At 39.7% G+C, this 25,345-nt stretch overlaps 1 protein-coding gene across 4 annotated transcripts in view; it reads right to left on the bottom strand.

Annotated features, from left to right (window-relative positions):
- Positions 1-25,335, bottom strand: part of RNF146 (ring finger protein 146) — a 39,375-nt gene extending 14,040 nt beyond the window's left edge. The window contains exons 1-2 of one of the 4 annotated variants that reach the window (XM_003404232.4): positions 25,225-25,335; positions 15-117 (exon numbers count right to left, since the gene is read on the bottom strand). In XM_003404232.4, coding sequence (XP_003404280.2) covers positions 15-16 — 2 coding nt within the window. In that variant the 5' untranslated portion in view covers positions 17-117; positions 25,225-25,335. The other 3 variants (XM_010594207.3, XM_064290584.1, XM_010594175.3) reach the window with 3 other exon arrangements.
- Positions 25,336-25,345: the final 10 nt, after the last annotated feature.

Raw genomic sequence — 25,345 nt, 5'->3', positions numbered from 1 at the left:
TTGGAAAGACTTACATTTCTACTACAGATCCCACAGATGCCTGACATAAAAATACATCATCACCAGCAGTCAGTCAGCTTGCAGGATGTTCTCTTCTCCTGCTGGCTCATTCTTTGTCTGTGATACAAAAAGAAAAAAAAAAAAAAAAAACATTAACTTCTCTATTGACTAATTAAGATTAACAAAATTAGTCAATTATATGATCTTTTCATTTAACAAAATTCAATGGCAAATTTCATCTTAAAAATAAACAGTTTCTATACGGGCAGTTGATAGGAAGCAAGAAAAAATAAAGTAGCCCATCTTTAATACTGAATGTATTCATCACATCAGCTGGGACCTTCTGCCAGTTACAGCATCAAACAATTATATGCCAAAGCTGGTGTACAACCATTAAGCCAACCTTCTCTCAAGATGCCTCTTATACAGGAAACTGAGAGGCACCAACCAAAACACCGGCTCAGCCATTAATCTTCTTCCCTCTCATTTAGTTTTTCTTCCCTTCACTTCTCCGTGCAGGAAGAACAATATATTACACAGAACTTACTTGGAATCAAGCATGCATGATGACTAAAGAGATGACAGACCTCACAGTAACTATGAGACAGGAGATACTTGCATCTTTTTTTAGTTCTATGTGCCTCTCATAATACAGGCATCTATCTCCCTAACATATTTGAGATTCTAGAGTTTGAAGATACATATTTTTAATACCTCTGGTGGCCTGGAAATATAAACCTGCTTACTCCACCAAATGCTTACTAACAGAACAACAATCTGTTTCAAAACTAGAGAATTTTCAAAAGTAATCCATTAAACAGGGTTTCTGAATAACCTGGCTTTTTGTTTTACTCTCTGACTTTAGAATTTAGCCTTTGGTGGTGCAGTGGTTAAGAGCTCAGGCTGCTAACCAAAAGTTCGACAGTTCAACTCCACCAGCCAATTCTATGTATGGGACAGCTCTCCTCTGAGGAAACCCTATGGGGCAGCTCTCCTCTGTCCTCTAGGGTCGCTATGAGTCAGAATTGACTAGATGGGTTTTGGCTGGTCCTGACTTTTCTCCCAACCCTTTCACTTTACCCTCTAGGTACCAAGTGAATCACAGAAGACTCCATTTGCATCCCTCCAGTAGTCTCCTCAAAATAGAAACTGCCCATTTTCTCTCTCTCAAATACACACACATTCCCTTTTTACAGAACTGATGCAAACAGTCTACTACTCCAACAGCATTAAACCAGTTGTTATCGAATTCATTCCAACTCAAGGTGACCCCATGTGTGTCAGACCAGTGTGTTCCACAGGGTTTTCAATGATTGATTTTTCAGAAGCAGACTTCCAAGCCTGTCTTTGGGTGGACTTGAACCTCCAGCATTTTTCTTAACAGCAGAGTGCCATAATCATTTACAACTCTCAGGAACTCCTCCAGTATCATTACTCAACAAAAAACATTTATTTTTTTGAAGTCTCTACCGCTGGCTACAAAACACTGCACAATCCCCTACAGCCGTTCTCTCAACCTTTAAGGCACTGACTTAATCTTCTATTGGTCATCCTCTTCACTCTAACACCAGACATCGGTGTGAAAAAAAAAAAAAGATGTTGCGGTCGGGTCGATTCCGACTCATAGTGACCCTACGAAACACAGGAGAACTGCCCCATAGGGTTTCCAAAGAGTGGCTGGTGGATTCGAACTGCCAATCTTTTGGTTAGCAGCTGAACACTTAACCACTGCGCCACCAGGACTCCAACGTCGGTATGGATCTATTTAAATATCCTTGAAAATGAACCATCTAACAACTAACTTCTTGTTGTCATTAGGTGCCAGTCGATTTTCAACTCACAGCAACACCATGTGACAGAGTAGAACTGCCCCATAGACTTTTCTACGCTGTAATCTTTACAGGAGCAGATCTCCAAGTCTTTTCGCCCATGGTACGGCTGAGTGGGTTCAAAAAGCCAACCTTTCGGTTAGCAGCCAAGAGCTTAATCATTGCACTACCTGGGCTTCCAACAAATAACTTACAGGTTCTTAAACTTGCCCAAACTTCTGTTCATCAGAATCACTGAAATTATTAGTTACCACTAGACAGTCTAGGTCAGTAGAACTGAAGACAAGGAATCTCCCTCAAGGTGATACTGATGCAGGTAGTCCATCAAACACAACTTGAGAAACACTACCCTCGCTTTTCATTTCTAAAATCCCAAGTTCAACAACTTCACCTCCTCAGCATCACAATATGATAACCACATTTGAAATGTGCTTTTGTTGTTGCTGTTGTGTGCCATTAAGTCAATCCTGACTCATAGCAACTCTACAGGACAGAGCAGAACTGCCCCATAGGGTTTCCTGGACTGTAATCTTTATGGGAGTAGATCAGGTCTTTTCTCCCACAGTGGCTGGTGGGTTCAAACTGCTGACCTTTCAGTTAGCAGCCCAGTGCTTAACCACTGTGCCACCAGAGCTCCTCCATTTGAAACTAGCTGTTTCCTAGAAGTGCTACTTCTCTGAAATCTTAATCCCATTCTCTGATCACAAATACTGATCTTCCAATTTACTTACTCATTCCCACACCTGCTCTTTAATCTCACTGTGACCGCCCATCTCTTCACACCTCCTTTCCTTATCCAGTTCCTGATCTCATTTCCTTCCCTGCCCAAACTGGAACCCAATCATTTTAACTTTTAACCAGAACCCCGGACTCCCTCATATTTTTATCTCTCATCTATACACACTATACAAACTCAACTCTGCAAGAATTTTACCAAATGACTTAACTTCCATGCCCCAGTCACTGAACACATAGGAAAAAAACGAGAAAATCTTTTTCCTCACTGTCTCCACAACCAACCACACCAAATTCTGTGAACTTTTATCTCTAAACATATTTCAGATCTATCCTGTACTACATATTGCTAATTCTCTAGTTTAACCCTTCATTCTTTCACCTGGACTACTGTTCGGCCTACCTGATTATCTTGCTTCAGTTTATCACCCTTCAATTCATACACCAAGTTCCTAAGTGATGTATTTAAAAGACAAAATGGACCATATTCCTCCATTATGTGAAGCATTATATTCATTCCTCAGCCTATTAAAAAAAAAAAAAAAAAGGCAAAACTTCTTAGGAAAACATTCAAGAACCTCAATGATCTGGACCCTAAATAACTCTGTAGTCTTTATTTACTTTTCACAACCACCCTCACAGGTTAATACTTTAGCTACATCAAATTACTCACAGTTCTCTAAACCTCCCTTTGTACTTCTGTATTTCCCCCTACCTGGTATATTCTATCTTCTTTTACAGTTTATAAATAAATGCCTATTTGTTCTTCAGTGTTACACAGGTATGGTCATCCCCACTACCACTTTCTCTGACTACCTCCAGAAAATTAATTACTCCCTCTCCTGTATTTTACATATACTTCTATTACTGAATTTATCACATTCACTGAAATTATTTGTTTGCAAATGTAACTCCTCTATTAAAACCTTGAGCCCACTGAAGACAGGGTCCATTTTTACATCTTTAAGTGGCGAGTAAGGAGCCCTGGTGACAACTGGATAAGCAATTAGCTGCTAACCAAAAGGTCAGCAGTTCAAACCCACCAACCACTTAATGGGCAAAAGATGTAGCAATCTGCTTCCATAAAGATTTACGGTCTTGGAAATTCTACGGGGCAGTTCTACCCAGTCCTATAGGGTCGTTATGAGTTGACTTGAACTGGTATTTGTTAAATGAAGAACAAATTACCTAGAATAACTCTTGGAAGAAATAAAACCCATTGCCATCAAGTCAATTCCGACTCATAGTGACCCTACAAGACAGAGTAGAACTGCCCCATAGAGTTTCCAAAGAGCGCCTGCCTGGTAGATTTGAACTGCCAACCTTTTGGTTGGCGGCCGTAGCTCTTAACTACTACACCACCAGGGTTTCCGCTGGGAGAAACAGGATATTGAAAAACTAGGACTATTTACTCATATAACACAACATCTGAGTTCTGTGAACAAACTACACAGGTGGGAGCTACAGGAGATACAAGATATCTAAACTCTAATCCTTTCTTTTAAAGAACTTAAAATCTAAGAGAGGAGATTACTGCATTTATAAAATACTACTCAAGCCATTTTTATATCTTTTGGCTTTTTGCTTTTGTTCATTGCCAATGAGTTCTCCAGGATACAAATAAAAATCCAAGAATAAACCAAAATGGATTTCTAGGCAGCCAAAACAGCTTCACAAAGTCCTTTCCTCAATAAGGTAAGATCCTTTACTAGGATGATCATGGATCTGGTTTACCCAAGAAGGTTTCTGCATTTGTCCAGTTTAGCCCTTAGTTTCCTGATTAAAGTTTCCCAGCTTGGAAAATAAATTATACAGACACCCTACCCTTTACTCATCACAAAAGCCTTTGGACCATCATGCAAAAGTCAATTTACTCTTACTTCACCTACAATTCTAAGCACCAAGTTTTTCTGCTCCACAAACTGCTCCCGGATGTTGCTGTTGATGATTAAGCCTGTCTGTCCTTCCCTACCTTATACATCTTTAAACAAAACCAATCTATCATTTTAACCTCTTATTCCCAGAACATATTTGATTGAATATTAAGCCTCTAGTCTGAAAGATTTAATCAAACATTTCTTTTAAAGAATTTGTGTTTGACCACTGAGAGTACAGAAATAAACCCACACATCTATGGTCAACCGATTTTTGAAAGGGTGCTAAGATCATCAGATGGGGAAATAAGAGTCTCTTCAATAAACTGGTTCCACATGCAGCAAAATGAAACAGGAGCCATGCCTCACACCACATACAAGAACAAATTCAAAATGGATTAAGGACCTAAATGTGAAAACTAAAACCGTAAAATTCTCAGAAGAAAATATACAGGCAACACCTTTTAACACCGAATCTCATTACAAAAGAACAAAAGGCAAATGTGAAATAGATGAATGGGACCTAATAAAAATTAAAAATTTTCAATCATCGAAAGGCTCTACCAAAAAAGTGAAAAGACAAGCTATCAACTGGGAGAGTATCTTCACAAACCATATATGCAATAAAAACCTAATAACCAAAATATACATAAAACTTCAATAACTTAACAAAAATGCAAACAGCCCAATCATAAAATGGGAAAAGTACTTGAAAAGATATTTCACCAAAGAAGACATTCAAACGGCTACCAAACATATGAAAAGATGCTCAGCATCATTAGCCATCCATCAGAGAGGTGCAAATCAAAATAACAATGAGATACCATTTCACTCCCACTAGGATGGCCATGGAGCCCTGGCTATGGAGCCCTGATGGCAACGTGGTTAAGAGCTCAGCTGCTAACCAAAAGGTCAGCAGTTTGAATCCACCAGCTGCTCCTCAGAAACCCTATGAGGCAGTTTTACTCGGTCCTATAGGGTCATTATGAGTCGGAACTGACTCAACAGCAAGGGGTTTAGGATGGCTAAGACAAAAAAAAAAAAAAAAAATGATGGAGAGTATGTGGGGAAATTGGAACCCTTATCCATTGCTGGTGTAAAATGGTACACCCACTGTGGAAAACAGTGTGGCAGTTCCTCAAAAAATTAAAAAGAAAACTACTGTATGACCCAGAACTTATACTCCTGGGTATATACCCCAAAGACGTGAAAGGTCAAATAGATACTCGTACACCAATGTTCACTGCAGCACTATTCACAATAGCCAAAAGGTGGGAACAACCTAAATGCTCATTAATGGATGAAGAGATTAAAAAAATGTATATACATACAACGGAATACTACTCAGCCAGTAAGAGAAATAAAGTCTTGATCTTGATACATGTTACCATATGGTCAGAGCTCGAAGACATTATGCTGAATGAAATAAATCAATCACAAAATGACAATTATTATATGACCCCACTTATATAAAAAGACAAGAACAGGCAAATATATAGAGACCAAAGTTTACTAGTGGTTGCCAAGGGCAGGAAGGAAGGGGAAAGGGAAGATTGTTGATTATGGAACACTGAGTTTCAGTTTACAGTGATGAAAAAAATCACACTGATTAAGGATAGGGTTGCACAGCTGATTAACGTTAAGTGTTGTCAATAAGTTGTACACTTGTAAAAAGTCGAAATGGCAAAAATTGTGTGATAGATATATTTACAACCCCCCAAAAAAAAAAATTGTGGCTGCTGAGGTTCATGGGATTTGGATTCTTGGTTTGAAGGTTTAGAGTCCAGGTTTCATGGGACATCCCAGTTAAGCAGCCTAATAAAGTGTTTAGTGCTTCTTTTCTACCTCCTAGTTCACTGCGTAAAGCCTGGGGTCTTAAAAGCTTGGAAGCGGCCATCCAAGGCACAGCAATTGGTCTCTATTTGCCTGGAGCAACAGAGAAAGGAGGAGAGTCAGGAATAGGAGAAAATGGAATATGTGGCTAATTGCCTCCATAAACAACTGCCACCTCTGCCATGAGACCAGAAGAAATGGATGGTGTCCAGCTACCATTACTGAATGTTTTAATCAAAGATTCTATAGAAGAATTCTGATCAAAAGGGGAAAAATGCAGAACAGAATCTCATGGAATCTAGGCTTTCTGGAGCTAAGGAGGCTGGATGAACACCCAAAACTATTGGTCTAAGATAATCTTTAAGCCTTAAACAAAAAGTACCCCTGAAGTTGTCTTTAAACCAAACAATAGTTTAATAAGGAATGTCTGCCTCAAGCATTGTGCTCTTTTAAAGAACTATTAATATGGGATCAAACTGACAACAGCAATTTGAAAGGTTAGATAGGAAACACAGAGAGCAGTGAGTTTATGTTAATGGGAGAGGAACAATTAGGTAAAAGAAGGTGAGAACTGGTGCACAAATTGAAGAATGTAATCACTGTCAATGAACTGTACATTTAGACACTGTAGAACTGGTATATGTTCTGCAGCATATATTTTCAACAAAATAAATTATTAAAAATATTGTTTGATCATCCTTTGGACTTTAATACCTCATTTATTCCCCTGAATTCACTTGTTCAGATCGTGTCCTCCCTACTTGCTTATCCAGTTAATAAACATTTTATCTCTGAAACAAAGTATTGCCTTGATGCTTAAAGGAATCTAAGTTAACTGAAATAAAGCAGCTTTGAAATAATGCACAGAGAATCCACTAAAAACTCCATCTTTGGAAACATAAATAAGTTGTGACTGTTTTTTTAAAGAATTACTTTGCAAAGCAGAAATAAAGCTCTTGGCACAAATATTAAAATAAAAGCTTTTGTTTCATAAGCACAAGGAGAATAAATGCAGTAGTTAAAAATTCTAGGAATAAAGGTCTGGTAATCTACTTCCAAAAATTAGCCAATAAAAACCTTATGGATCACAACAGGACACTGTCCAACTCACTTGCTTTCGTCATATGAGGAGGGATCAAACGCTAGAGGAGGACATCATGTTTGGTAAAGCAGTGGGCCAACAAAGGCATGGAGGATCCTGGGTAAGATGAACTGGCACATTAGCAACAGTGATGGACGGGAACATGCTAACAATTGTGAGTATGACACAAAATTGGCAACCTCTGGTTTTGTTGCACTTAAGGTTGCCATGATTAGACATCAACTTGACAGCAGCAAACATACTGTCTTGGTACACTCTTAAAATTATTTCATGTATAATTATTCTCTCTCTCAAAGATCCACTTGCGAAGCAACATATCTCTGGTCGTCTACATTGAAATTTACCAAATCTACCTTAAGTACAAACATAACTTGAGCTAAAAGCAGATGCCATCACTCGTGTGTCAGTTTGTCATAGTATGGTGGCTTGCATGTTGCTGTGATGCCGGAAGCTATGCCACCAATATCTCAAATACCAACAGGGTCACCCATGGTGGACAGGTTTCAGCGGCGCCCCTGGACAAAAACAGATTAGGAAGAAGGATCAGGAAATCTACTTCTACAAAAACTTACCAATGAAAATCTTAGGAATAGCACCAGAACACTGTCTGATATAGTGCCAGAAGATGAGTCCCTCAGGTTGGAAGACACTCAAAACACAACTGTGGAATAGTTGCCTCCTAAAAGTAGAGTCTATCTTAACACGAGGATAGAGTAAAGCTCTCAGAATCCTCATCTACTGATGTGGCATGATTCAAAATGAGAATAAACAACTGCAAACGTCCATTAATTATTGAAACATGGAATGTACAAAGTATCAATCTGGGAAAATTGGAAATTGTCCGGAAAAAAAAAAGCTGCATAAAGATCGATATCCTAGGCATTAGTGAGCTGAAACGGACTGGTAATGGCCATCTTGAATCAGACAATCATATACCACTAAGCTGGGAATCACAAATTGAAGAGGAATGGCGTCACATTCCTCTTCAAAAAGAACATTTCAAAACCTATACTTAAGTGCAACGCCATCAGTGGTGATAGGATAAAATCCATGTGCCTACAAGGAATAAGATTTCAAAGGGCCTCTCGAGAACACAAAATAAAGTATTCTAATGACATGTGCAAAGAGCTGGAGATGGAAAACCAAAAAGGAAGATCGCGCTCAGCGTTTCTCAAGCTAAAAGAACTGAAGAAAAATTCAAGCCTCGAGTTGCAATAGTGAAGGATTCCATGGGGAAAATATTAAATGATGCAGGAGGCATCAAAAGAAGATGGAAGGAATACATAGAGTCATTATACCAAAAAGAATTAGTCGATATTCAACCATTTCAAGAGGTGGCATACGATCAGGAACCGGAGGTACTGAAGGAAGAAGTCCAAGCTCCTCTGAAGCCGTTGGCAAAAAACAATGCTCCAGGAATTGATGGAATACCAATTGAGATGTTTCAACAAACAGATGCAGCGCTGGAGGTGCTCACTCGTCTATACCAAGAACTATGGAAGACAGCTTCCTGGCCAACTGATTGAAGAGATCCGTATTTATGCCTATTCCCAAGGAAGGTGATCCAACCGAATGTGGAAATTATAGAACAATATCATTAATATCACAAGCAAGCAAAATTCTGCTGAAGATCATTGAAAAACAGCTGCAGCAGTATATCGACAGGGAACTGCCAGAAATTCAGGCTGGTTTCAGAAGAGGACGTAGAACCAGGGATACTCATTGCTGGTAGCAGATGGATCCTGGCTGAAAGCAGAGAATACCAGAAGGATGTTTACCTGTGTTTTATTGACTATGCAAAGGCATTCGACTGTGTGGATCATAACAAACTATGGATAACACTGCGAAGAATGGGAACTCCAGAACACTTAATTGTGCTCCTGAGGAACCTTTACACACATCAAGAGGCACTTGTTCGGACAGAACAAGGGGATACTGATTGGTGTAACATCAGGAAAGGAGTGCGTCAGGGCTGTATTCTTTGACCATACCTATTTAATCTGTATGCTGAACAAATAACACTAGAAGCTGGAATATATGAAGAAGAACGGGGCATCAAGATTGGAGGAAGACTCATTAACAACCTACGTTATGCAGATGACACAACCTTGCTTGCTGAAAGTGAAGAGAACTTGAAGGACTTACTAATGAAGATCAAAGACCACAGCCTTCAGTATGGATTACACCTCAACATAAAGAAAAAAAAAATCCTCACAACTGGACCAATGAGCAACATCATGATAAACGGAGAAAAGATTGAAGTTGTCAAGGATTTCATTTTACCTGGATCCACAATCAACAGCCACGGAAGCAGCAGTCAAGAAATCAAAAGACGCATTGCATTGGGTAAATCTGCTGCAAAGGACCTCTTTAAAGTGTTGAAGAGCAAAGACGTCACCCTGAAGACTAAGGTGCGCCTGACCCAAGCCATGGTATTTTCAATTGCATCATAGGCATGTGAAAGCTGGACAATGAATAAGGAAAACCGAAGAAGAGTTAAGGACTTTGAATTTTGATGCTGGTGAAGAATATCGAATATACCATGGACTGCCAAAAGAACGAACAAATCTGTCTTAGAAGAAGTACAACCAGAATGCTCCTTGGAAGCAAGGATGGCGAGAATGCGTCTTACACACTTTGGACGTGTTGTCAGGAGGGATCAGTCCCTGGAGAAAGACATCATGCTTGGCAGAGTACAGGGTCAGCAGAAAAGAGGAAGACCCTCAACGAGGTGGACTGACACAGTGGCTGCGACAATGAGCTCAAGCATAACAACTATTGTAAGGATGGCGCAGAACCGGGCAGTGTTTTGTTCTGTTGTGCATAGGGTCGCTATGAGTCAGAACCGACTCGACGGCACCTAACAACAACAACACAAGGAAGAACAGCTAATAAGACTATAACTCAAATTTATATTCCAACCACTAAACATTTTTACCAACTTCTGAAATCTGAAATTACCAAACATGCAATCAAGGTCCCTGGATAATTACTGGTGATCAGAATGTGAAAGCTGGAACAAAGACGAGGGATCAGTAGATGGAAAATATGGCCTTGGTGATAGAAACTACACGGGAAAGCACATGAATGAATTTTGCAAGACCAACGACTTATTCACTGAAAATACTTTTCAACAACATAAAAGGCAACTATACGTGCAGACTGCACCAGATGAATACACAGGAATCAAAGCGACTGTATGTGTGAAAAGAGACGATAGAGAACCTCAATGTCACCAGTCAAAATAAGGCCAGTGGCCAACTACAGAACAGATCATCAGCTGTGGAAAAGACCATCAATTCCTCATGTGACAGTTCAAACTGAAGCTAAAGAAAATTAAAACAAGTCCACAAGAGCCAAAGTACAACCTACAGTATATCCCTCCTAAATTTAGAGAACATCTCAAGAACAGATTTGACATGTTGAACACTAATGACGGGAGACTAGACAAGTTGTGGAATGACATCAAGGACATCACACATGAAGAAAACAAGAGGTCATTGAAAACACAGGAAAGAGGGGGCGGAGCCAAGAAGGCAGAATAGACAGGCGCTTCCATCGAGGCCTCTTTACAATAAAGACCCGAAAAAACAAGTGAAACGAGTATATATGTGACAAGCTGAGAGCCCTCAGCATCAAAGGCAAGCTTAGACAACGAACTGTGGGGCAGGGGGAGGAAGAGGCCATTCAGAAGTGGAGATGAGTTACTGGACCTGAATCACAGGGAGCCCTCAGACACCATTCCAAAGCAGCGGCGGCAGGCTAGTACTAGCTTTCCGCCGCAGTTTCCTCAGGGAGAAGCAGCCAGCCACACAGCCCACTCACACCTCCGGAACCTGAGGAGAAGGGTGCTCCCGGCAAAAGCTAAGTACTTGCATATATTTTACCGCACCCCCCCACCCCCAAGCTGGCTTCAGCAGCTGAATCCCTAGGCCTGAGATAGACGCTGGTGAGCACCTAGAGCCATCCTCCCAGCCTTGGGAAAGGGAAAAATTTGCAACTGCAGGGAAAAGATAATTTGCTAGCTCCATTAATCGGGGGAACTCAGGACAGAGGCGGCTCCTGTCCAGGCATAAACCATCTGTGGACCTTGAGCACGTTTCCCTTCCTCACAGACCTGTGTGGGCCTATTTCGGAAGAAAAGGTCCTTGTTTGCAAACTCCAACCATTTCAGCGGTGTGGTGGAGAGGTGGGTGCCTGACATTTAACATTGCTTTGCCTATTAAACAAGGTGTCACCTACCCACAACTGGGACCTAAGGACTGGTAGCTCCACTCAGGTCACACAGCCACCCGCGACGCGGTCCAAAGATAAATAGTACCTCCCAGTCCTTACAACAAAAACTTTGGGTGCCCATGGTCCCTCTGCAGAACCCACCCACCAGCACGCTCTAGGGAAGGGACGTGTTTTCATCAGAGACACCTGGGCGTCGGTTCTCAGCCCCTTGCCTTGTTCAGGGAGTGACCCCCTGCTGCAATCGGATACCAGTATATACACCAATCACCCCTGCCCCTCTAAGACTGTAGGATAGAGCCTGTACCACACACTTGATATCAGCTACCTAGAAACCTGAGCTGAACTCATACAAGAAAACTGAATGGACTCCTACACTGCTATACCTGATAACAGCTCTAGCCAGCTGGGGACAGGACACCAGAGCTCCAAAGGCAAAAATTATCAAGCTAGCTCACTCAAGCAACCCACAGGAGTATACCAGAACAAAACAAAGCAAGCAGCTACGACACAGTAAGCAAGCATAAACTAATACAATAACATAGATGGCTCGGAGACAACAGTCAATATCAAGTCACAACATAAAGAAACAGGCCATGATCACCTCAACAGGCTCTCAAAACAAAGGATCCAGGGATCTTTAGATGAAAGTGCATTCCTGGAATTACCAGATGCAAAATACAAAAGTTTAATATACAGAACCGTTCAAGACATCAGGAAGGAAATGAGGCAATACACAGAACAAGCCCAGGAACACACAGATAAAGCAACTGAAGAAATTAGAAAGATTATTCAGGAACATAATAAAAAGTTTAATGAGCCGGAAAAATCCATAGACAGACAGCAACCAGAAATTCAGAAGGTTAACAATAAAATTACAGAATTAGATAACTCAATTGAAAGTCAGAGGAGCAGAACTGAGCAAGTAGAAACGAGAATTTCTGAACTTGAAGATAAATCACTTGGCACTAATATGTTTGAAGAAAAATCAGATAAAAGAATTAAAAAAAAATGAAGAAACCCTAAGAACCATGTGGGACCCTATCAAGAGACATACATAACCTACGAGTGACTGGAGTACCAGAACAGTGAGGGATAACAGAAAATACAGAGAAAATTGTTGAGGATTTGTTGGCAGAAAACTTCCCTGACATTGTGAAAGATGAGAAGATATCTATCCAAGATGCTCATCAAACTCCACATAAGGTAGATCTTAAAAGAAAGTCACCAAGACATATTATAATCAAGCTTGCCAAAACCAAAGATAAAGAGAGAGTTATAAGAGCAGCAAGGGATAAAAGTCACCTACAAAGGAGAGCCAATAAGAATAAGCTCGGACTACTTGGCAGAAACCATGCAGGCAAGAAGGCAATGGGACGACATATTTAAAAAAAATGAAGGAAAAAAACTGCCTGCCAAGAATCATATATCCATCAAAACTGTCTCTTAAATGTGAAGGTGAAATTAAGACATATCCAGATAAACACAAGTTGAGAGAATTCGTAAAAACCAAACTAAAACTACAAGAAATACTAGAGGGAGTTCTTTGGTTAGTAAATCAATAATATCAGATATCAACCCAAGACTAGAACACTGGGCAGAGCAACCAGAAGTCAACCCAGACAGGGAAATCCAAAAAAAAACAAACCAAGATTTAAAAAAACAAAAAACAAAGCCCAACACAGGGTAACGGCGATGTTATTATATAAAAGACAACCTTAAAATAGTAAAGAGGGACTAGGAAATTTAATCATTCACCTTCCATATGGAGAGGAAGATACAGTGATACAAAGAAATACAAGTTAGTTTTAAATTTAGAAAAATAGGGGTAAATAATAAGGTAACCACAAAGGAGACAAACTATCCTACTCATCAAAATAAAATACAAGGGAAAAATACAGATTCAGCAGAAACAAAATCAACAACAACAAATACGAGGAAAGGACAATATATAAAGAAAATCTACTCAGCACATAAAATCAAGTAGGAAAAAGAAACTGTCAACACACAAAAAAAGACATCAAACTGACAGCACTAAATTCATACCTATCCATAATTATCCTGAATGTAAATGGACTAAATTCACCAATAAAGAGACAGAGAGTGGCAGAATGGATTAAAAAACAAAATCTGTCCATATGCTGCCTACAAGAGACACACCTTAGACTTAGAGACACAAACAAACTAAAACTCAAAGGATGGAAAATAATATATCAAGCAAACAACAATCAAAAAAGAGCAGAAGTGGCAATATTTCTGACAAAATAGACTTTGAAGTTAAATCCATCAGAAAGGATAAGGAAGGACACAATATAATGATTAAAGGGACAATACACCAAGAAGATATAACCATATTAAATATTTATGCACCCAATGACAGGGCTGCAACATACACAAAACAAACTCTATCAGCATTGAAAAGTGAGATAGACAGCTCCGCAATAATAGTAGGAGACTTCAACACACCACTTTCGGTGAAGGACAGGACATCCAGAAAGAAGCTCAATAAAGACACGGAAGATCTAAATGCCACAATCAACCAACTTGACCTCGTAGACATATACAGAACACTCCACCCAACTCCAACCAACTATACTTTCTTTTCTAGTGCACATGGAACATTCTCTAGAATAGGCCACATATTAGGTCATAAAGCAAGCCTTAGCAGAATCCAAAACACTGAAGTATTACAAAGCATCTTCTCTGACCATAAGGCATAAAAGTGGAAATTAATAACGGGAAAAGAAATCAAACGCTTGGAAACTACAATACTCATCTCAAAAAAGACTGAATTATAGAAGACACAGGAAGGAATAAAGAAATTCATAGAATCCAATGAGAATGAAAACACTTCCTATCAGAACCTTTGGGACACAGCAAAAACGACGCTCCGAGGCCAATTTATATCAATAAACGCACATATCCAAAAAGAACAAATGACCAAAATCAAAGATTTATCCCTACAACTTGAACAGAGAGCAACAAAAGAAACCCACAGGCACCAGAAGAAAACAAACAAAAATTAGAGCTGAACTAAATGAAACAGAAAACAGAAAAACAACTGAAAGAATTAACAAGATCAAAAGCTAGTTTTTTGGAAAAAATCAACAAAATTGATAAACCACTGGCCAAACTGACAAAAGAAAAACAGGAGAGGAAGCAAATAACCCAAATAAAAAATGAGATGGGTGATATTACAACAGACCCAACTGAAATTAAAAGAATCATATCAGATTACTATGAAAAACTATACTCAAACAAATTTGAAAACCTAGAAGAAATGGATGAATTCCTAGAAACACATTACCTACCTAAACTAACACAAACAGAGGCAGAACTAAACAGGCCCATAATAAAAGAAGAGATTGAAAAGGTAATCAAAAACTCCCAACAAAAAAAAAGCCCTGGTCTGGACGGCTTCACTGCAGAGTTCTACCAAACTTTCAGAGAAAAGTTAACACCACTACTACTGAAGGTATTTCAGAGCATAGAAAAGGATGGAATACTACCAAACTCATTCTATGAAGCCACCATATCCTTGATACCAAAACCAGATAAAGAGACCACAAGAAAAGAAAATTATACACCTATATCCCTCATGAATGTAGATGCAAAAATCCTCAACAAAATTCTAGCCAATAAAATTCAACAACATATCAAAAAAACATATCCCACCATGACCAAGTGGGATTCATACCAGGTATGCAGGGATGGTTCAACATTAGAAAAACAATTAATGTAATCCACCACATAAATAAAACAAAAGACAAGAATCATCTGATTTTAACAATTGATGAAGAAAAGGCATTTGACAAAGTTCAACACTCATTCATGATAAAAGCTCTCAGCAAAATAGGAATAGAAGGAAAATTCTTCAACATAATAAAGGACATTTATACAAAGCCAACAGCCAACATCACCCTGAATGGACAAAGCCTGAAAACATTCCCACTGAGATCGGGAACCAGAGAAGGATGCCTTTATCACCACTCTTATTCAACATTGTGCCGGAAGTCCTAGCCAGAGGAATTAGGCTAGATAAGGAAATAAAGGGCATCCAGATTGGCAAGGAAGAAGTAAAAGTATCTCTATTTGCAGAGGACAAATCCCAAGGACATTCTTTAAGGAGATGGAGAAACAAATCACCAATTTCATATGGAAGGGAAGGGAAAGAGGCCCTGGATAAACAAGGCATTACTGAAAAAGAAGAACAAAGTAGGAGGCCTTACGTTACCTGATTTTAGAACCTATTATACCACCACAGTAATCAAAACAGCCTGGTACTGGTACAATAACAGATACATGGACCAATGGAACAGAATTGAGAATTCAGACATAAATCCAACCATATATGGGCAGCTGATATTTGACAAAGGCCCCAAAACAGTTAAATGCGGAAAAGATAGTCTTTTTAACAAACGGTGCTGGCATAACCGGATATCCATCTGCAAAAAAATGAAATAAGACCCATGTCTCACTCCATGCACAGAAACTAACTCAAAATGGATCAAAGACCTAAATATAAAATCTCAAACCATATAGATCATGGAAGAAAAAATAGGGACAACATTAGGAGCACTAATACATGACATAAACAGTATACAAAACATTATAAAGAATGTAGAAGAAAAACTAGATAACTGGGAGCTCCTAAAAATCAAACACTTACGCTCATCCAAAGACTTCACCAAAAGAGTAAAAAGACTACCTACGGACTGTGAAAAAGTTTTTAGCTATGACATTTCTGATCAGCGCCTGATCTCTAAAATACATGATACTGCAAAAACTCAACTGCAAAAAGACAAAAAACCTAATTTAAAAATGGGCAAAAGATATGAATAGACACTTCACTAAAGAAGACATTCAGGTAGCTAACAGATATATGAGGAAATGTTCACGATCATTAGCCATTAGAGAAATGCAGATCAAAACTACAATGAGATTTCATCTCACTCCAACGAGGCTGGCATTAATCCAAAAAACACAAAATAATAAATGTTGGAGAGGCTGTGGAGAGACTGGAACACTTCTACACTGCTGGGGGTAATGTCAAATGGTACAACACTTTCGAAATTGATTTGGCGCTTCCTTAAAAAGCTAGAAATAGAGCTACCATGCGATCCAGCAATCCCACTCCTTGGAATATATCCTAGAAAAATAAGAGCCTTTACACGAACAGATATATGCACACCCATGTTTACTGCAGCACTGTTTACAACAGCAAAGACACGGAAGCAACCAAGGTGCCCGTCAATGGATTAATGGATAAATAAATTATGGCATACTCACACAAAGGAATACTATGTATCGATAAAGAGCAGTTTGGAATCTGTGAAACACTTCATAACATGGAGGAACCTAGAAGGCATTATGCCGAGTGAAATCAGTCAGTTGCAAAAGGACAACTATTGTATAAGAGCACTATTGTAAGAATTCAAGAAATAGTTTAAACTGAGAAGAAAACATTCTTTTGTGGTTACAAGACGGGGGATGGAAGGAGGGTAGAAGAGCGGTATTCACTAGACAGTAGATAAGAACTACTTTAGGTGAAGGGAAAGACAGCACACAATACAGGGGAGGTCAGCACAATTGGACTAAACCAAAAGCAAAGAAGTTTCCTGAATAAACTGAATGCTTCAAAGGCCAGCATAGCGGGGGCAGGGGTCTGGGGACCATGGTTTCAGGGGACATCTAAGTCAGTGCACATAATAAAATCTATTAAGAAAATATTCTGCATCCCACTTTGAAGAATGCGTCTGTGGTCTTAAACGCTAGCAAGCAGCCATTTAAGATGTATCAATTGGTCTCAACCCACCTGGATCAAAGGAGAATGGACAACACCAAGGACACAAGGTAACTACGAGCCCAAGAGACAGAAAGGGGCACATGTACCAGCAACTACATCATCCTGAGACCAGAAGAACTAGATGGTGCCCGGCTACAACTGATGACTGCCCTGACAGGGAACACAACAGAGAAGCCCTGAGGGAGCAGGAAAGCAGTGGGATGCAGACCCCAAATTCTCATAAGACCAGACTTAAGGATCTGACTGAGACTGGAAGGACCCCGGTGGTCATAGCCCCTAGACCTTCTCTTGGCCCAGGACAGGAACCATGGATTCGTCTGGACAATGGGTTGGAGAGGGATACTGGTGAGGAGTGAGCTTCTTGGATCAGGTGGACACTTGAGACTATGTTGGCATCTCCTGCCTGAAGTGGAGATAAGAGGGTGGAGGGGGTTAGAAGCTGATGAAATGGACACGAAGAGAGAGAAAGGAGGGAGAGAGCAGGCAGTCTCATTAGGGGGAGAGTAACTGGGAGTGTGTAGCAAGGTGTATATGGGTTTTTGTGTGAGAGACTGACTTGATTTGTAAACTTTCACTTAAAGCACAATAAAAATTATTAAAAAAAGAAAAAGTAAACATAGGAAAGAAAGGAAAGACCAAAGTGGATGTCAGAAGAGACTCTGAAACTTGCTCTTGAACGTCCAGTAGCTAAAGTGAAAGGAAGAAATAATGACAAAAAAGAGCCGAACAGGAGATTCCACAGGGCAGCTCGAGAGACAAAGTAACATTTTATAATAAAGTATGCAAAAACCTGGAGTTGGAAAACCAAAGAGAAGAACATGCTCGGCATTTCTTAAGTTACAGAACTGAAAAAATTCAAGCCTTGTGTTGCAGAGGAAAATACTGAATGACACAAGAAGCATCAAAAGAAGATGGAAAGAATACAGAGTCACTGTACCAAAAAGAAGTAGTCAACATTCAACCATGCCAGGAGGTAGCATGTGATCAAGAACCAATGGTACTGAAGAAAGAAGACCAAGCTGCACTCAAGACACTGGCAAAAAACAAGGTTTTAGGGATTGAGGGAATACCAGTTGAGATGTCTCAACAAACAGATGCAACGCTGGAAGCACTCACTCATCTATGTCAGGAAATCTGGAAGACAGCTACCTGGCCAACCAACTGGAATGTATCTATATTCATGCTCATTCCAAAGAAAGGTGATCCAAACGAATGCAAAAATTATTGAATAGTATCATTAATTCACACACAAGTAAAATTTTGCTGGAGATCATTCAAAAGTGGTTGTAGCAGTACACTGACAGGGAACTGCCAAAAATTCATGCCAGATTCAGAAGAGGACGTGGAACAAGGGATATCACTGCTAATGTCACATGGATCTTAGCTGAAAACAGAAAATACCATAAAGACATTTACCTGTATATTATCGACTATGCAAAGGCATTCGACTGTGTAAGTCATAACAAATTACAGATAACATTGCAAATGATGGGAATTCCAGAACATTTAATTGTGCTCAGGAGGAACCTGTACATAGATTAAGAGGCAGTGGTTTGAACAGAATAAGGGGATACTGTGTGGTTTAAAGTCTGAAAAGGTGTGGGTCAGGGTTGTATCCTTTTACCATAATTATTCAATCTGTATACCGAGCAAATAACCTGAGAAGCTGGACTATATGAAGAACACGGCATCAGGACTGGAGGAAGACTCATTAACAACCTTCGATATGCAGATGACACAACCTTGTTTGCTGAAAGAACTTGAAGTACTTACTGATGAAGATCAAGGACTACAGTCTTCAGTATGGATTACGCCTCAACATCAAGAAATAAAAATCCTCAAAACTAGACCAATAAGCAATATCATGATAAACAGAGAAAAGACTGAAGTTGTCAAATATTTCATTTTACTTAGATTCACAATCAACGCCCAAGAAAGCAGCAGCAACAGTTAAATCATACAACATATTGCATTAGGCAAATCTGCCACAAAAGACCTCTTTACAATGTTAAAAGCAAAGATGTCCCTTTGAGGACTAAGGTACACCTGACCCAAGCAATGATATTTTCAATCACCTCATATGCAAGCGATAGCTGGACAATAAATAAGGAAGGCCAAAGAAGAACTGATGCCCTTGAATTATGGTGTTGGTGAGAAATACTGACTATACCATGGACTGCAAGAAGAACTAACAAAACTGTCTCAGAAGAAGTGCAGCCAGAATACTCTTTTGAAGTCAGGATGGCAAGACTTAATCTCACGTACTTTGGACATTATCAGGAGGGACCAGTCCCTGGATAAGGACATCATGCTTGGTAAAGCACAAAGGAGGTCAGCAAAAAAGAGGAAGACTCTCTATGAGATGGACTGACATGGTGGCTCCAACAATGGGCTCAAACACAGAAATGACTGTTTAAGGATGGCACAGGAACGGGCAGTGTTTCATTCTGCTGTACGTAAGGTTGCTACAAGTCAGAAGAGACTCTACGGCACCTGACAACAAGAGAGTGGAAAAAAAGCTCTATAGGTATCAATAAGAATGCTGCAGTATTCCTAAGAGAGCACAATACATACAATTTTAATAAATACTGGAAAGTATGGTGATTTTTCCAATTCCTGGGTTTCAAGGATAATTTTCAAAGGCAAAATAAGGGATAATAAAGGTCAGGGCAAAGAAAATGCATTAAACTTACGTAGTCTAACTAGGCAAACTGTAATAACCAACAAGCATTACCTTATTACCTGGGAGTTCCTTAGGTACGCAAACTTCCCAACCAACCTCAGACCTAGAGAATGGGATCTCTGGGTGATGCATTTGTATGTTAAGGTTAGTGAAGCATTAGCAGACCCATTATATCACTGACTCTTCGTAACAACCCTGTGAAATATGACTATACCCATTTTACAAATGAGGAAACTCAGACTCAGAAGGCTAAGTAGCTTACCCAAAGTGACAAAGCTACTGGGAGATGGGATTCAAACTCAAAACTGTCTAAAAAATCCTTTCTGTAATACCCTGTCTCTCAAGGAAAAGGTCTAGAATAGCACTAACAGAAATAGGATGCAAGCCACATATGTCATTTTAAATTTCCTAGCCCATAACCAACCACATAAAAAGAAACAGTAAAATTAATTTAATAATGGACTTTTTTTAACCCAATACATCCAACATATTACCATTATATATTCAATGTAAGCAACTTACTGCAGTTTGTTTGTGGTATTAATTCCTTGAAATCCAGCGTATATTTTACACTTAGCACACAACTCAATTCGGAATAGCCGCATATCTAATCTTCAATAGCTACATGTGGCTAGCGGTTATCATACTGGGCTATGGGGCAACACAAGGCTAGAATGTCTTGCATACTTAGTCTTTTTATAACATAAAGCTGGCAGATTACTATAGAAGTCATTACATAGAGAACATAAACTCCATGTTACTTTATCCACACCTTTACCGGGCACTATTAAAAAAGAGAATTACATATTCTCTTGTGATCAAAGTTGACAGATTCAGATTCTGCGAACTGACACATCAATTATACTTCTGAGAATTATGATGCCAATAGGGCACAACACAGGCATTGCAAATAATATTCATAACAGTCATGTGAAGAGGCCCTCAGGAAATTTTACAGTACTTGAAACCAAAAACAGAGTTGGGGGAGGGTAGTGACCTTTTCTTTTGACCAAAAGTGAAATATAACATAGACTAATGTAATTCTAACTACAGGCTAGAATTTGGCAAAATAAACCAAACATACCTAATTCTTGCTACAATGATTTATAGATTATACACCAAACTCAACAGGACTTATGAATTACTACAGTAAAAACTGCCATAAATTTCTGACATCCAAGTATCAAACAGCCGATGGGTTGTGGTTCCTTCCTCATATGCAAATTTGTATGAAAACGATCTTTAAGAAGGAACACAAAAAGAAAATATTTGAAACTAGATAGTTCTGCCCCTTAACATCCTTGGGCAGAAAAAAGAGACTAAATTTAAAAATATATAAAAGGATTTGGAAATAATCAATTTAAACCATTTACCCACTCAACCAATTAAATAAAATGGGTATAAATGAAAACGAAATAGTATTGTACTATTTATAATTCTAAAGCATGCAACAAATTCATACTCCTGTTATTTGTATGTGGAAACCCTGGTGGTGTAGTGGTTAAGTGCTTCAGCTGCTAACACAGAGGTCGGGAGTTCAAATCCACCAGGCGCTCCTTGGAAACTCAATGGGACAGTTCTATCCTGTCCTGCAAGGTCCCTATGAGTCGGAATCAACTCGATGGCAATGGGTTTGGCTTTGGTTTTTCATTATTTGTACACACTGTTATTTTCTGTGGAAACATCTTGGAGTAATTATAAGTCCACTTTTTTTTTTCAGGCCAGTCACTAGCTCAAAAAAAAATAATCATTTTTTTTCCTCCAGATAATAGATTAAATAAATGGTCATCTTTTTACACAACTAATTAAAAGGAAAAGATCAGGTCATTAACAATCAGTTAGATTACAAGTATTTGAAGACTTCTCTTATTTCTCCAATTGCTAACAGCTAATGTTTAATAGGAAACATTTTTTACCCTTTATTCAAAATATACAAAATGAGAAATGTTCTACTTAAAAGTTCTAAGCAACAGAAATTCAAGCCTTCCAACCTTGGGCATACCAAGTCAGGTGTTATTTAGCAAATTGTTGTCCTTCGGTGCCATCTAGTCAGTTCCCACTCATAGCAACAGAACAGGACACTGCACAGTCCTGTGCCATCCTCACAATCCTTGCTATGTTTGGGCCTACTGTTGCAGCCACTGTGTCAATCCATCTTGTCGACAGTCTCCCTCTTTTTCACTGACCCTCTCCTTTACCAAGCATGATGTCCTTTCTCCAGGGACTAGTTCCTTCTGGTAAATATATGAGACCAAGTCTCGCATTCTTGCTTCTAAGGAACATTCTGGCTGTACTTCTTACATCTTAAGAGTTCCAAATTGACAGATGTAACTAAATGCCCTAATGTTTCCACTTTTCGCTTTTACTATTATCTCCTATTAAAAATTAGCTTACACAATACGGTGGCCATAGTTGGCAACAAGTATTCAGTCAAAACTCATTTTAGCTAAAAGGAGTCTAACACTTCACACTACTCTTATTTTAAAGAATTATTTCCCACATATATATATTATTTCTCTTAAGAAAAATTACTATATGGAAATCTACTACCTTCACAATCTTCATATTCAAGCATTAAAAGTTAAAATTTTCCCCAAATAAAACGTGGGCCTTGAATTTTATCTTAATAAAACATGACATCTGAATGTCGACAAATATTGTCTTTTAATCATACCAAGCACAGAAGTGCCACAGCCTGCAACCATTTTGTAAATAAAAAGGCTTTGCCACTAATTATCTGTGTGACCTTGGTCAAGTCATAATCCTCCATGTCTTAGTTGTTTCACCCTACTCTATAATTCTGTAACTCAAAATGTTCTAATTAACAGGCATTTAACAACAGGTTTTGCTATAATTAACCAAAAAGGTGATATGCCACAAACACTAAACACAATCCATAAATAAGTACAGATATAGCCCAGTGTTAGTAAGATGGCTTCTATACTCACAAAAATTGTTCCTAACTTAGCCTGATTCACCAACTCAGGTTCTTTAGTCACAAACAGAAACTAGCAAAAGTGGAAAAGGCTCAGCAATCTATTGCTAATATTGTCGAAAAAAGCTTTCAAATTCCTGACAATATGTCGGGCGTTTCATGTGAGTATATGGCTAACACATTTATTCTTTAAACAGATGAATGATATGAAACAAAGAAAAAATTTAATTTTATCTTTTTCTTCAAAGTCAAGAAATCATTTTTGGGTCCTTTCGAAAAGTCTGCCCCTTTCTTCCAACGATTCAAGCTGTGGAAACTGAAACAAAACACTTCACTAGTCGATAAATGTCTGCAGAAAGAAAAATCACTTTTTTTTCCCCTTCCTTTTGTCTAACGACTAGCTATTGAGAGAAACAGCTTACCTGATGATTATAATTCTACTAAGTTCTTACCACCCATCGAACAACAAAAACTTTCAAAATGTTTAAGTATCATTATTTCCATTTTGCCCACAACTTACACTGGACCATTTGAAACATCAATTCTAAATCAAAAGGGCTTAAAAAAGTGCTCCACAATACAATATACAATGACAAAACAAACACACCAAAATCTATTTTTAGAGTGGTATTCACTCTTCCGGTTTTCTCTTTAAAATGTCATTTACTTGACCTATTTTCATGTGTTTTTAGAACACCCAGCCACTCACTACAAACAATATTTGCTGGTCATAAAAACAACAAACCTAACTTTATAAATCCTGTGTTATTTGTGTGGGTTATTTTCTTTATGTCTTCTACATGCCATGTCTTTTAAAAGTCTAAATACAGATTCACTTACTAAAAACAGTCTTAAGTCTCTAATTTCTGTAATTATATACTACTTTCAATGCCCAGTGTTACACTTTACACCCCATTTCAACACCTAAAATGTCAATCATACAAAGTGTTTTCTATCATCTATTAGTTATCTTCTCCTCAGTTCCATACTAATATTAGAAAAATGTTACCTAACAAAATGTGTGTATTTTCAAAACCTGAGCAGCAAGTGCTCACTAAAATGACACTTAGTGAAAAAAAATAAAACCTCTCATTGATAACTGAAGGGGAAAAAAATCCAGTTGCCAGAATGTGTGCATAAACTTACAGTCCTGTAGATTTTACCTGTGGAAAGAACTGTTCCATCTCTACACTGTCCAAACATTTCGCAACCTTCCTGGAGAAGCCTTCAGAAAATAAAATAGCGACAACAATGGAGGAAGACCTGTACTCTTTCAGACAGGGTGGGGGGTAGGGATAGAACTCCACACCCAGCAACCAGAAGAACAAAGCAACACTCTGCGCTTTTAGGATGCACTTATGTTTGTAGGCTCAAACGGTATCCTGAGAGATCTCTCAATTTTTCCGATGTTTAATAACAGTCAAAACAAAGATCTAAGAATATGCAGCGGTGGCTCGGGTGGACGAACGGCTGTCTTCATATCCATCCGGGTTCAGGCAAGACCGGGACAGTGGGCAGGAGGAGGAGGAGGAAGAGAGGGAAGAGAAAAAGACAGCAAAGGCACTCGAAAAAGACAAAATACATTCAAATGCGGGGACTGTACACCCAGGCCTCGATATGACACAAGGCCCAAGGTGTTTGACTCCTCACGAGAAACAGGGAGCAGGTAACCCCCAAACCACCGCCTCACCTAAGCTCTAAGGACAAGATCTTCCAGATAGAGGCCTGACACTACCGCCGAGGGGGATGAGAAGGTACCCGGCCACCACCAAAGGCCGCGATGCGGACCGGCGGAAGAGGCTGCGCAGTAATGGCCGCTGCTCTGCTTCTCGCACCCCGACCTAGAACAGCTCCGAGCCGTCGCTCGGGACAGGGGCTGCAGCGGCCGCGGGCACCACTGAGGCCGTGAGTCTTCCTGCTGCGACAACAGTCACGGCGGAGGCGGCGGGAAGGGTTGAACTCTCCCATCCCGCCTCCGCGCGGACAGCCGGGGCCACGCCGGCCCAAGGGCGTCGATCTACGTACCGGTCCTGACCCCGCCGCCGCCCCTCTCAGGCCCCGAGCGCAGGACAGACACGTAGCGAGTCGCGACCGGCGGTGACACCGCGAGTAGCCCTCCTCTCCCCGAGACAGGATTCTCTGGCAGGGCTAGCCTCCCTCCTGCCCCCCAGGAAGGCTTGGCCCCGACCCCCACCTCTTGGCCACCGCAGCGGACACTTCGCAGTCTTTTCTCTTCGGCCTCCGAGCCCGCAGCGGCCGGGGACGCGCGCGGATGTCACGTGACCGCCCGGCGCGTCCTAGGGGCGGGGCCCCGC

The sequence above is a fragment of the Loxodonta africana genome, chromosome 1, assembly GCF_030014295.1.
Source record: "Loxodonta africana isolate mLoxAfr1 chromosome 1, mLoxAfr1.hap2, whole genome shotgun sequence".
NCBI classification, from domain to species: Eukaryota; Metazoa; Chordata; class Mammalia; order Proboscidea; family Elephantidae; genus Loxodonta; species Loxodonta africana.
The sequence above is the reverse complement of the archived record's forward strand: the minus strand, read 5'-3'. Positions and strand labels throughout refer to the sequence as shown.